Source organism: Podarcis gaigeae, assembly GCF_964106915.1.
Source record: "Podarcis gaigeae genome assembly, chromosome: Z".
In the NCBI taxonomy this organism is placed as follows: Eukaryota; Metazoa; Chordata; class Lepidosauria; order Squamata; family Lacertidae; genus Podarcis; species Podarcis gaigeae.
In genome coordinates, this window is record NC_139691.1 from 2,825,470 (window position 1) to 2,840,360 (window position 14,891).

Genomic DNA, 14,891 nt, shown 5'->3' on the forward strand with positions numbered 1-14,891 from the left:
GGCCCCTGGCCAGATGGGCGGGGTATAAATAATAAATTGTTGTTGTTGCTGCTGTTGTTGCTGTTATAGTGTCAGACTGTGACTTGATGGACCAGTATTGAAATCCCCACTCTGACATGGAGCTCACTGGGTGCCCTTGGGCCAGCTGCTGCCTCTCAGCCTAACTTACCTTGCAAGGTTGTTGTAGGGTTTACTGTATTTTTCGCTCTATAAGATGCACCCGACCATAAGACGCACCTAGTTTTAGAGGAGGAGAACAAGAAATATTCTCTCCCTCTCTGCGCAGCGCCTCTCCAGCGAAGCGAAGTCAGAACAGCAAGAAGGATTGCTGCGCAGCGAAAGCAGCGATCGCTCTTGCTGTTCTGGCTTTTGGTATAGCCGTGCCAAGCCTCTTCAGGGCAGGGGGAGCGTTCCTCCCGCACCGATCCCTCTTGCTCTCCTGGCTTCAGCGATAGCTGTGCAGCCTGCATTTGCTCCATAACACACACACACACACACACACACACACACACACACACATTTCCCCATACTTTTTAGGAGGGGGAAAGTGTGTCTTATAGAGCGAAAAATGGGGTAAATGAGGAGGGTGAGAACCAACCATGGATGCCACCTTGAGCTCTTTGGAGAAAAGGGTGGGATATAAATGCAGTAAACAAATGATGATAATAAATAATAAATGAGCCTTGAGTGAAAAGGGGCCCTTGGGGGAAGTTGGGATGAGGCATCAGATTCCAGGGAGGGCAGCGTATCAGCTTGGCACTCTGCTCTGTTCCCTCTCACATCACCCAGACACTATGTGCCTGCCTGATCCCATGCCAGCCTCACCTCCAGTTCTGGCACTGCCTTGGTACTGCCAGAGCCTGCCTTGCAAACAGAATCCATCTCCCAGTCTGCTTTTGAGCTACTACCGATGCCCCCTCCATTGCCCATGTCACAGAGATGCCAGTGCTGGCAGACATAGGCAGCTGGGTCCAGCCCTCCAGAAGGACTCCCTGTTTGCTTGCCCAGTCCAACATTCTTGCCATACTGAAATTGTGCCCGCCCCCTTCCTTTATAAGGGGACTCAAGAGTTTGTGCCACCTGTGGGACTAGCATCTTAGCTCGGTCAGCTGTGCAGAGCACCTGTTGCACCTTTGATCTTTACTTTGCCTATTTGCCACAACAACCATTTGGGCATTGAAAATATTGGAAGAAACCCTGTTGCGAGTTTTGAGTTCATCCTGCAGCGAGATCCAGAACATGCTGCCAGGCAGTAACACCAATGATGGGCCAACGATCTAAGGCAGCTTTCTATGGCACCACAGCCCTGAAGGAGCACCAAAATCAGTGTTGCATGGAGTTAAGCAGAATTCAGACAAATTGTCATGTTCTGGTTCACGGCTGATTGAAGTCCCGGCTGGGGACGTCGGGACCGGGGGCAAGATGGCGGGGTGGGAGCAGGAACGGGAGTCCAGAAGGCAGGAGTCAGGAAGCCAAGAGTTCAAGGGTCAGAGCCGGGAGTCAAGAAGCCAAGAGTCTGAGGGTCAGGAAGCAAGGAGTCACGAAGTCAGGGGTCCGAGGATCAAGAAGCAAGGAGTCAAGGAGTCAAACGCAGCAAGGCAGGGAACGTGTTGCTGTGGCAAAGAGCCGAAGGGAAAATGCTGACCTTATATCCCTTCCCGGCTCTTGCCACCAGGTGCTGTGAGTTACCAATCAGCCTCACCTGTGTGGCCACGCCTTGCCGCTTCAGAACAAGCTTAGGAAGGCCCCAGACCTGCAAAGTCCTATTGGTCACAGGGCCTGGCTCCTGCACGCACAACTGACACAAATCCACCCAAAGATCCCTACTGTTGCAGAGGTCTGTGCCCAGGAGGAAATACCTCCAGGCTGCTCCTCTACAATCCTTGCTGGTCTGAATCTCCCAGTTTGTTTCGTTCCTCTAAAAAGTTTCCAGACTAAGACCCCTCATGTGAATACGAACAAGAGCTTACAAACGAGCCACATTACTCTAGAGTTAGAAAGAACTCCACCTTCTGGCAAGGAATCACAGCTTGGGCTGGGAAACAGACAGACAGACAGAGACAGGGGGACTTACGGTGACACGAAACGGCGTCGTGGCAGCCGGCTCCATGCTGGGGTTCTTCTCTGCCCCCCCGCTGGGCAGACCACGCCGCTGCCCTGTCCTCTCTGGTGGGGACTCTGTGAAAAGCAGAGAAAAGGAGAATGTTGGGGACCACCTCAGAAAGAGGAGCTGCGTGTGCGCATGCAAGAATCACAACAACGGCACATCACTGCAGGTGGGCTATGCCACAGGTAGTGGGTCCCCGTGGGAAAAGCCACTTGGAAGTTTGTCTCTCTCAGCCCGTCAATCAAGGATGTTTTGTTTTTGCTGACAACTTCCCATGCAAACAGAGTTTAAAGTCAAGAGACCTTCCAAGTGCATTTCGTAATTGCTAGGTGACTTTGTTGCTCAGTTCAATCTTTTTACATGGTATTTTATGCTTTGTGGTACTTCTTACATAAAGGACACAAGGACACAAGAAGCGCCTGCAAGTGAAATGTGAAATCAAATGGGAACATGAGATAGGGAACACATAGCAACAGACCTTCCAGGGCCTTGTTTGTAACAGAGCCATTCAGACGGGGTTTAAAAAGGTGTTACAAGCAAACATAGATAAAAACCAACTTCTTGATTTCACACAGAATTTGAAAAAAAATGATGCAGTTTTTGAAGATGCAACCTGCCATCTTGATTTTATGTTTTTTTATAATAATTTTTATTAATTTTTCCAACACAAAAAAGACAAAACAATACACACACATAAACAAATCAAAAACATACAAACATGTATAATTTCAAGAAGACATATTTTCATAACCTTGCTTCTCGGACTTCCCCTTACCTCCCCTTTTCTGCATCTCTGTTTTAAAAAATTTTCAGCAACTCTTCACACCAATTAATTAATTACTTATTTTCTCTTTAAGTTTCTTCTAAAACTTAATCAATTACAGCTGTAATTCTATATTTTCCATTCCCTTGACATTTCAGCATTCATCAATTTTACAACAATTTCTCAAATATACTTTAAATTTCATCCAGTCTTCTTCCACCGTCTCTTTTTCTTGGTCACGGATTCTGCCAGTCATCTCCGCTAGTCCCATATAGTCGATCACCTTTGTCTGCCATTCTTCCAGTGTGGGTAGTTCTTGTGTCTTCCAATACTTTGCTAATAAGATCCTTGCCGCTGTGGTAAAAAGGTAAAGGTACCCCTGCCCGTACGGGCCAGTCTTGACAGACTCTGGGGTTGTGCGCCCATCTCACTCAAGAGGCCAGGGGCCAGCGCTGTCCGGAGACACTTCCGGGTCACGTGGCCAGCGTGACATCGCTGCTCTTGCGAGCCAGAGCCGCACACGGAAACGCCGTTTACCTTCCCGCTGGTATGCGGTTCCTATTTATCTACTTGCACCTGGAGGTGCTTTCGAACTGCTAGGTTGGCAGGCGCTGGGACCGAGCAGCGGGAGCGCACCCCGCCGCAGGGATTCGAACCGCCGACCTTTCGATCGGCAAGTCCTAGGCGCTGAGGCTTTAACCCACAGCGCCACCTGCGTCCCTGCCGCTGTGGTAGCATACATAAAAAATGTCCTATCCTTCTTTGGCACCAATTGGCCGACCATGCCCAAGAGAAATGCCTCCGGTTTCTTATGAAAAGTACATTTAAGTACCTTCTTAATTTCATTATAAATCATTTCCCAAAAGGCTTTAATCTTCGCCTGCCATCTTGATTTTAGCTAGATGGACAAATGGACTAACACAATGTAAGGCAAGTCCCTGTGTTCCTAATGAGGAACAATAATGGACTGCAATGGAGAGGAAGGAGTAGGGCAAAATGAAATACAACTCGCATCAACCCTGACTGACCACTGGCTGTGCTGGCCTCCCATCCCTGGGACCCCCATGGGTGCACGTGAAGTAGGTTGTCTGGATCAGGGCTCATAAGTCAGCTAAGGCAAGTGTCAATTGTGAAGCGAGCCAGACCCAACGAAAAGCACCTGCAAGCTCAGAGAGAATTCAGACTCTTGAACGAATAAGTACCCTTCAGTTTCCAAGACAATCAATATGCAAAAGGCGGAGAGAGAGAAAGGGAGGGAGGGAAGGAGACAGTCAAAAGGCATTACTAATCACTGCACTTAGCCAAACATTCAAGAACATCATTCAAGTACAATATTTCACCAACGGGCGTGCCTGATCACAAATATTACGACATTGCAACGACCCACAGCTGGGAGCTCACCGTCAAGAGAACCAGGCTCGCTTCTGCAGTGCGGGGTGGGCATGGGTGATTAAAGCACAAAGGACCTTGCTTTGTGGAGGAGCTTGAGGGTAAATAGGCACCTTGGGGAACAGAATCAGGTTCTTGACACAAGAGGTGCAAAGCTCACATAGAGTCAGATATGAGAAATTCCATGTATAACTCCATCACTAAGTTGTGGGGTTCGCTCTCTGCAGAGGTTTGTCTGGCTTCTTCATTGTGCAGCTTAGGTAAAGGTAAAGGTAAAGGGACCCCTGACCATTAGGTCCAGTCATGGCCGACTCTGGGGTTGCAGCGCTCATCTCGCTCTATAGGCCGAGGGAGCCGGCGTACAGCTTCCGGGTCATGTGGCCAGCATGACTAAGCCGCTTCTGGCGAACCAGAGCAGCACACGGAAATGCTGTTTACCTTCCCACTAGAGCGGTACCTATTTATCTACTTGCACTTTGAGATGCTTTTGAACTGCTAGGTTTGCAGGAGCAGGGACCGAGCAACGGGAGCTCACCCCTTCGTGGGGATTTGAACCGCCGGCCTTCTTATTGGCAAGCCCTAGGCTCTGTGGTTTAGACCACAGCGCCACCCACATACAGCTTTTGGTAAATGCTAAAGAAACACCTCTTTGCCTTGGTCTTTGGCACCTGAAATGTGTATTCTCAGGCTCTGCCCTATTCTTGCAAATGCAATCATTTCTGAATGACTCCCCTCCCCAGGATAGTGAGCCGGCGGGAGGGGGGGGTGAGGACTTAAATAGTTAAAATCACAATGCAAAGGGTTAAAGCAAAAACATTTAAATGTTCAAAGCACCACAGTTCAGAAGAACAGTTTAAGTGACATCAGCATAACTCAGAAATAAAAGCAAAGTTGCATAAAAGCTGCTATATACAGAAGCAGAGAATGTTGTTGTTGTTGTTGTTAAGAAATACAATAAAAAACCTAGGAGAAAAATGGCATAGGGGATGAGCTGTGGGTGGGGGAGACGTTAGATTCAGTTCACAGCAAAAGGTTGTTGTTGTTGTTTAGTCATTTAGTCATGTCCGTCTCCTCGTGACCCCATGAACCAGAGCACACCAGGCACTCCTGTCTTCCACTGCCTCCCACAGTTTGGTCAAACTCATGCTGGTAGCTTTGAGAACACTGTCCCACCATCTCGTCCTCTGCCATCCCCTTCTCCTTGTGCCCTCCATCTTTCCCAACATCAGGGTCTTTTCCAAGGAGTCTTCTCTTCTCATGAGGTGGCCAAAGTATTGGAGCCTCAGCTTCAGGATCTGTCCTTCCAGTGAGCGCTCAGGGCTGATATCCTTCAGAATGGATAGCTTTGATCTTCTTGCAGTCCATGGGACTCTCAAGAGTCTCCTCCAGCACCATAATTCAAAAGCATCAATTCTTTGATGATCAGCCTTTTTTATGGTCCAGCTCTCACTTCCCTACATCACTACAGTGAAAGGTAAACCTACCTAATTTACACTTTCTGGAATGAAACACAAAAGCCTCAAAATTTACACTTTTCTGAATTTTGAATTTTGCATTGCAGTTCTCCATTCAAATGGTGGATAGAAGTGCATACACTGCATACACTGGGGCAAAGTGTCCATAAAATGCATCCATTTGCAAAAACAATATCAGAGAAACACAAATTATTAGGGTAAACTACTTCTCAAAAAGTTGGGTATTAGGCAAAATTACATACAAGCACCTGTGCATTAGGAGGTATTTGCCTCAAAATGCTGGCGAATTTTAATGAAGACTTTAAAAGCCATTTCCAACTCGTGGAAATATTTAGAACTGAACTTCAGTGTGAAAACCTGAAATTGGCAGATTCACCCCATCCCTAAGGGGTGAAACCTCCCTAAGAAGAGTAGTTTATGCTATACATGACTACTCAGGAGTAAGTCCCACTGAGTTCAATGATACTTACTCCTAGGTAGGTGTACATAGGTTTGGTCAGGACAGATCCAGATGTGCTCCAGAGGTATATAGACAAAGCAGTGCATAACTTTTGAAAAAAGAGTGGTGCTGGAGCTCAGGTGTCTATGTAAGTCCTGGCACATGGTCTGGAAGGAGAAACCACTCTTCCATTCCTAGAACATGGGCACAGCCTGAGATACTGTGGAAGTCTGAAATGCTACATTTGGAGGACTGTGTATAAGCAGTGGTGAGGGCGTGGCATGGAGGGAGCCTGCTGTGTCCCCCCAGGTCATGGTTGACCTGGGGTTGGAGCTGCAGCTGGGTGCGAGAAAGTTGCCTTGGCAGGAATGGCGAATATGCCACCGATTCGCCTCTCTCCTGCCCCGGGTCAGGCTTGACCTGGGAGTGGAGCTGTGGCTGGTGGCATTGGGCCGTCATGCAAGGAAGCTGTCTCCACAGCTCCCTCACGCGCCAGAGCCAGCCTCCGATGAGGAAGCCTGTTGTGGGGGCACCTTGCCACAGCCCATCAAAAAAATATGCCCAGGGCCCACTACCCATACCCACCCCATGGTACTCCACTGTTTGCAGACGGTTTGTGTGGCTTTCCATCAAAAAAGGATATTCCATCAAAAAATTCTATTCTATAAGGTGCAGAAAATAATAATAATAATAATAATAATAATAATAATAATAATAATAATAATAATAATAATAATAATTTATTTGTACCCCACCCATCTAGCTGGGCTTCCCCAGCCACTCTGGGCGGCTTCCAACAAAATATTAAAATACACTAAACATTAAAAGCTTCCCTAAACAGGGCTTCTTTCATATGTCTTCTAAAAGTCTGGTAGTTGTTCTTCTCTTTGACATCTGGTGGGAGGGCCTTTCACAGGGTGGGTGCCACAACTGAGAAGGCCCTCTGCCTGGTTCCCTGTAACTTGGCTTCTTGCAGGGAGAAAACCGCAAGGCCCTTGGGCGCTGGACCTCAGTATCCAGGCAGAATGATGGGGGTGGAGACGCTTCTTCGGGTATATTGGACCGAGGCCGTTTAGGGCTTTAAAGATCAGCAAAAGGGGGGGGGGGCAAAACAGCACAAGCCTAGTGATCCCAGCAGCTCCTCCCAGCAGCTCCTGCTCCAACAAGGCAGTTGTGAGGACTGATGGCCCACGCCTTCTCACCACTTCCTAAGGCTACTCCTCTCCAGAAGTGAGTGTTCCAGTTTGTGAATGTTCTTTTGGAAGCCAAACGTCCAGTGGCACTTTTGCGGCTTCCAGCTGGCTGCAGGAAACTCCTGCCGCCAATGAGAAGCCGCGCCTTGGAAGGCAAATGTTTTGAAAGTCGAACAGACTTCTGGAACGGATTCCATTCAGCTTCCAAAGTACGTCTATACTTCTTCACACAGTGCATAGTTAAACTATGGAACCGAATTCCACAGGATGCTGTGATGGAGACCCATTTGGATGGCTTTGGAAGAGGACAGGACAAATTCAATGAGAACTTGAGGGCCCACACAGCTGGAAGCAATAATGCTTATGAGTACCAGTTGCAACTGGTTGGTCACTGTGAGAATAAGATTCTGGACTAGGCAGGGCGATTGCCCTGATTCAGCAGGCGCTTCTTATTAAATGAATGAATGAATGAATGAGGGTCTGCTCAGATCCCTGCTGCAAAAACCAAGGAGCTAAAATAATAATATGCATTGTTCCCAATAGATGCACTGTGTGTGCCCCAATTGTAGTTCACATATACATTCCAGAGTAACGGACGAGAATGATGATCAGAATTCATGTGATGGGCTCACTTTGCTGAAGCTAAGCAGATCTGGGCTTAGCTGGTGCCTGGACCACCTGGGAACCCCATGGCCTGCCTTGAATTCCAGCTTAGAAGAAAGGAAGGGCATAAATTATTGCTGAGCCCAAAGCTCTCAGCCAAAAACCTTTGGTACAAAATGGGGAAGGGAGAGAGAGTAAAATTGCCTTCCTGCCTATGCCTTCCTCTGCTTCAAGTTTTACAAATAAAACAATATTTTATTATTCAGTTAAAGACCCATTAAAAGCAAGATACAGTATAATCCAAAACCACACCATTCCTAACACAGAATGTAATACACATATATAAAGCAAGAACATGATTTTTTAAACACACACACACACACACACACACACACACACACACATTTAAACTGATAGACTCCCTTTGTGAATTTTTGAAGCAACCAAGAGAAACTGTGCAACTCCATTATTGCTAGAAGTCTAGCAAATTCTGTCATTACATTATTTTCCATCAGGCAATAGGTCAGCCAAATAGCACTCAAGCATCTTTCCTGGTATTTTCATAGCATAGATGTAAACCATCTATTTGGTCATCTCTGTAAAAGTTGCATACAAAAAGAACATGAATCGTAGTTCCCATTTCTCTGTCAGCACAGCAGCAGAATGGTCCATTTTGCAGCAGCAGGAAGAGGCGTTACTGGGAGACAACATCCCCACCCCACCCCAGGGGCTGAAATTGGAACAAAGTGGTGGTATTTTCATTCAATCCTCATATAAATTTATTTTTAAAATGTATAAGCTGCCATACATCTGAAGATGGACACCAAGTTTTTTGAAATGGCAATAGCTATTAACCCAACAATTAAGAGGAATAATAAAAACCAGTCAACTAGTTTAAAAATACCATAATTTAACATCCTTGGGCAATAATACTAAAAAATAGGTCAGAGGCAGAAATGTCTCTGAATGTCAGTTGCTGAAAACCACTGAAGGTGAGAGGGCTCAGGTTTCCCATAATGGGCATCTGGTTGGCCACTGTGAGAACAAGACGCTGGACTAGATGGGCCATGGGCTGATCCAGCAGACTGTTCTGATGCCCTTATATTTGTAAAGCCATCCAAGTTGGTGGCCATCACCACATCAAGTTGATCTGCAAGTTCTGCCTTGAGTCTGGTCCTCATGAGTCTGGGAAGTGAGATGGGACTGGGCTGGGCTGCACTGGTGAGATTCCATTTGAAGGGCAGCACACTGAGCAATTATCTCAGGTCTCAGCCAGACTGGTTCCCTTCTTGTTGTCCCTCCACCAACAGGGGAAGACTGTTTTGTTCTGACAGGCCTTTGGCAACTGGCTGTTATCTAAGGAAAGGGCTTTTAAGAGTGCAGTGCTGCTTTCACTGCATTTTAACAGATTTGATACACACACACACACACACACACACACACACACACACACACACTTCTATTAATGTTTGATTGTTTGTTAACTATTATCTTTCAGATGTTTTTAGCTTTTTGCATTATATCAGTGCCGTTTTTAATATGTGAGTCCTGGACTGCAGAAAATGTGCCATAGAAATAACAACAATTTGATTGGCTAGAACATGACCCAACAGCACCATCAGCAAACATTGTTTTGTTGGCATCCTCCCAACTGTTTTGCTGCATCACCATGCCCCTAAGTGGCCTGCTCAAGTCTCAAAAGGCTTGCAAAAACAACTCTAAGCTCCAGAAATACATTTTGGCTCTGCCCCTTGAAAGCAAGTGGTGTGAATCTTCCAGAGGCTCGCCTTAATCAAAAGAGTGCAGGTGAGCTGGCTGAGAGGCCTGGAAGCCTCAGCCAGAGCCCTGGCTCCCAGCGGCCCGCTCATTCTGCCCAGTTGGCATTTGTGCCATGTGCTAATAAAGCCCCTTCCTCCTCTTTTAAACCCGGAACGGGATCTCCTTTCATATCTCAATCCCATGCCACTAATCCCTCCTTTACAGACTGTTAACTTCTCTGGATTCTAAGGCCACTTGTATCATTACTGAGAGATTTGGAGAGTTTTAAGTTAATAACATGCCATCGACTCGCTGGATGGCAAATGCCATCCCAGAGTGCTAAACCCCTGAATCTGCTGTGATCTCAAGCCAATAAGTGGACAAATGAAGGTATAATCTGCAAATTGCTGGGAGGACTGTCTGAATACCTTGGAAAGGGCAACTCCTCCTGCAAGAACAGGCTCCCTTGCCGACGGCGCCTTGTACCTGGGATATAGTTGCTAATAAACACAGTCCCAAAAAACAAGGGAGTGAGAATGAGGCCCTGAAGCTCAAGCAAGGCAGACTCACAGAGTCATTTGCTCTCTCTGCAACCCATGAGAGAACACCTGGGGCTGGTCCCCAGGAAAAACTGCCAGGGAATGCAGAGTTGAATTTACTTGATTTTGGCTCCCTGCATCCTGCCTCACATCCCGGGATCCCTGGGCGGGTCCCAACATAACAACGAAGACTCAGTTTAAACCTCAGAGAAAATGCAATCAAAATAATGCAGCAGCTTCAGATAACAGTAGCAGTCATGCCCAAAGGCCTGAACAAGCAGCCAGCTTCTCACCAGGCACCCGAATGGCACTACCAGAGGTGCCGACTGAATTTCAGGGTGGGAGAGGGCATTGCAGAGTGGGGGAGCCACCACAGAAAAGGCCCACCCCTGCCTTATTACCAAAGGTAGAGTTCCTAGCACTGTGGCATTAATGAGGGCATCCCCAGAAGATCTGAACTCACAGGCAGGCATGTGCAGAGAGGCGATCCCTTAAGTATTAAAGGTCTAGGTTGTTTGGGACTCTATATATCAGAAGAATGTAAGTAGAGTCTATTGTATATCTGTGATGGCCTGGGATTCCGATTCAGAGGCTGAACCAGAGGAATCCCAGCCTGCACAGGAGTCCCCGCCTCCAGGGCCGGCTGAACTGGGGCAAGGCCTAGATTCTGAGGAGCCTGCACCTGTGTCAGATCCTCAGGAGCAGGCACCAGGTGAAACCATTCTGGCCCCAGAGGTGCTTGAGGACTCAGTGTCTACAGGTGAGCCTCCTCCGGGGCCCAGTAACCCTTCGGCCTCTCCTGAACTGCAGAGGCTTAGGGCAGAGAGGCGAAGGGAACTGGTTGCTCCCAGGAGGAGTGCTCGCCTTAAGGCCAAGGGAGGCGGGGCTCCTGGGGGCCGGGACCGCCTCTGGCCTTAGAAGAAGATAAAGGTCAGTCAGCCCGGTCCCAGGTTGCGGGAGCAACGTCGTTGTTGGCTTCAGACCTTCCAGTGTTCCTGTTCCCTGCCCGGCCTCCTGCTCCTGACCTTCCAGTGTTCCTGCTCCCTGCCCGGCCTCCTGCTTCTGACCTTCCAGCGTTCCTGTTCCCCGCCCGGCTCCCTGTTTCGGACCTCGCCTCTCGTCTTGTGAACTCGGACTTCGGTAACGGTACCTTCCCCCCGGGACCAGCACAATATCAAAGCACCAGAACTCATGGACATTCAATGAAGATGAATGTTAGAGGATTCAGGACAGAGAAAAGCAAGCAATTGTTCATGAAGCACAAACTATGGAAGTTGCTCCCTCAGTAGGCAGTGCTGGCCACCAACTTAGATGGCTTTAATATGGAATTAACAGTAATTTATGGAGGAGAGAACTATCAATGGCCATAATGGCTATGCTCTACAGCTGGGAGACAGCAATACTTCCAAATGCCAGCTGGTGGAAACTACTGGAGGGGAGAGTGATGCTCTTGTGCTGGAATCCTGCTTGCTGTTTTCCCACTGTGCTGGGCCCAGGTAACCCGTGAAACGCAGTCCAGGACTGGTCCAGAATCCGAAGGTTCTGCTGGGAGTCAGTCCGACAGGGCCAAGGCAGGACACGAGGCAGGAAACCAGGCAAGGACAGGGACAGGATCTCAGGCAGGATCTAGCATACAGCAACGTTGCTCCCACAACCTGGGGCAGGGTCCGACAGTCTTTTATCTTTGTCGGGGTAGCGGCCAGTCCTGATCACCTCCCTTTGTTGCCTGAAGGCGAGCACTCCTCCTGCAAGTACTCAGGTCTCTCCTTCTCTCAGACCTCGGTCTCTGCAGCTCGGGAGATGTCGGTGGGTTACTGGACCCAGGGGCCGCCTCAGCCTCCCCTGACCCAACTGGTAGTGGAGCAGCTGTAAGTGATGGCCCAGCTGAAGGCAACGAGGTAATCCCCGCATCTGGAGCCAGGACAGGCTTAGGCCCCTGACTCGGCCTAGTTGGTGTTTGTTGCAGGGGAACCTGTGCAGACTGGGGCTTTCAGAATCAGGCCCCAGACTTGGTTCAGGTGATGCCTGATGCAAAGGATCTGGTGTAGACTGAGTCTCCTCTGGTTCCGAGTCCGAGCCCCAGTCCCAGGCCATCACACCCATAGGGATCTGGCTGGTCATTGTGAGAACAGGATGGGCACATGGCCTGATCCAGCAGGGCCCTTCTTCTTAGGACTTTTCTGATGGCAAGAGTTCAACAGTGGAACGGATGACCTTGGAGGTGGGGACTCACCTTCGTTGGAGGTTTTTAAACAAAGGTTGGATGGCCATCTATCGGGGGTTCCTTAGGTGTGATTTCTGCATTGCAGAAGTTTGGGCTAGATGGTCCTTGGGTGGCCCTTCCAACTCTACAATTCTAGGTTGGCTACTCCTGGTGTAGACAGTACTGAGCTCAATGGACCAATGTCAAACTCTGGACAAGGCAGCTTCCTATCGTCCAGACTTTGCCTGTTTCTGCTTGAGACTGTACAGAACCTGGCAGAATGGAGCTAGGGCCCATGTCTGGGGTACTGCCGCTGCTATAAACACCTGAATGCATACATATTTGCATAGTAGCACTGCAAATTTAGGGACGCAGGTGGCGCTGTGGGTTAAACCACAGAGCCTAGGACTTGCCAATCAGAAGGTCAAATCCCTGCGAGGGGGTGAGCTCCCATTGCTCAGTCCCTGGTCCTGCCAACCCAGCAGTTCGAAAGCACGTCAAAGTGCAAGTAGATAAATAGGTACTGCTCCAATGGGAAGGTAAATGGCGTTTCCGTGCACTGCTCTGGTTTGCTAGAAGCGGCTTAGTCATGCTGGTCACATGACCCAGAAGCTGTACGGCGGTTCCCTCGGCCAGTAAAGTGAGATGAGCGCCGCAACTCCAGAGTCGGCCACGACTGGACCTAATGGCCAGGGGTCCCTTTACCTTTACTGCAAATTTCTCCCATAGAGAAAACAGCCCCAAAAGCAAAGGGTTAAGTCTATGTGCTCACATTTCAGGTTTTAAGGAGAGGAAACATTTCAGCTTCTAGGGAAATGGCAGGCTGGGGAAATGCTACTGCAGGACACATTTAAATGCTGTTATGCCCCATTGGCACCTATTAATGGGAACAATTAGCACTTTCCATACTTTTTTTTTTTTTGGCTTTCCTGAGACATGTGTCCAATGCTCTGAAAGGTTAATTTCCTGCATCTTAAATGCAAGTGCTGTGCATTTACCTCATCACCCCAGGCAAGACCGGCTCCTTCCTGACAGAGTAAACCCTCCTTGTAAAGGGATTACACAGAGTCAGAGAGGGGAGGGCTACATCGGCTGCTGCTTAGACCTCCTGGCCTGGAGACAGTAGACTAGATGCTGAAGGTTGAGAGGCAGCGGGAGGCAGCCAGGCTCATGGGCATCCTAAAGGGCACATATTTCGCCTGGAGATGAGGAGACTGAGAGCTGAAATGGTGGCCATCTTTAAATGCCTGAAGGATTGTTACGTGGGAGATGGAGCATGCTTGTTTTGTGTCGCTCCACAGGCCAGGACCCAAACCAATGGATTCAAATGAAAACAAAGGAGATCCTGACTAAACGGAAGAGCCATTCGGCAGTGGAAAGTGATGGACCCGCCTGCGTTGGAGGTTTTAAAAGCAAGCTTAGCTGGCCATCTCTCATGAATGCTTTAGCTGTGGTTCCTGCATTGCAGGGGGTTGGACTAGATGACCCTTGGGGCCCCATTCCAACTCTACGATTCTAAAGTGTGAAGCAATAGAGGTTAAAAATGAGGGACCCCCAGAGGTGGGCTTGGGTGCCAAATGCATCCCCCGAGGCCTCTTCCCCGAGCCCTTGGGACTGGGTCCACGGAAACAGCCTTTACCAACTCTGCTTTGCACTTTCCTTGAGTTCTTTTCTGGCCTCATTGGAATGTGTTCTTCATCCGTGTTAGTGCCTCTTGCATATCTGGATGGAAAACATTGTGCTTGAGAATGTTTGCCATTCCTCAGGTTACAGATGCTTCAGGTTGCGCATTTTTGGGTTCCGAACCCGGAAGTACCAGAAGAGGTTACTTCTGGGTTTCGGCACTCGCACATGCGCAAAACCACTTTGCGCATGCACAGAAGCACCGAATCGCAACCTGCGCCGCTGCAGGTTGCGAACGCTGTGGGTTGTGAATGTCCCTCCTGCACGGATCACATTTGCAACCTACTGTATAGGCATCTACCTGTCTTGGGAAACACTTTGGGGGTGAAGTCAAGCTGTTGGAGGGTTGCAGCGCCTGCGGTGGCTGTACAGACCAAAGCAGGAGAGACATGGGGCAGAGGAAAGCGTATGGTTGTGCTGCTGCAGATGCACCATGGCGTTTCTTCTTTTTGTGTTCCTCCCAGTGCTCGTTCCTCCTCTGGTCACTGCTACGGATGCAAGACCTGACTATGTCTCCAGGGACTGTGGTCATCTGCAAGGGATTCCCACACAGCAGGGTTGATGATGTTGCCAGCCTTCATGTCACATTTGCAGACATATTTGCAACCAGTGCTTCCCTCCATGGGTACTCAGAGGTACTGAGTACCAGCACCTCTTTTGTTGTTGTTAAAAAGCGTGGCACTTACTGTAAGAACTTCCAAGGTGAGTACCGGCACCTATTTTTTCCAGAAAAAAAGGC

At 48.7% G+C, this 14,891-nt stretch overlaps 1 protein-coding gene across 9 annotated transcripts in view; it reads right to left on the reverse strand.

Annotated features, from left to right (window-relative positions):
- Window positions 1-14,891, reverse strand: part of DAB2IP (DAB2 interacting protein) — a 306,469-nt gene that overhangs the window by 205,538 nt on the left and 86,040 nt on the right. For all 9 annotated transcript variants that reach the window (XM_083721659.1, XM_083721658.1, XM_083721663.1 and 6 more), the window contains exon 2: window positions 2,075-2,178. In XM_083721659.1, coding sequence (XP_083577785.1) covers window positions 2,075-2,178 — 104 coding nt within the window. The remainder of the gene's footprint in view (window positions 1-2,074; window positions 2,179-14,891) is intronic.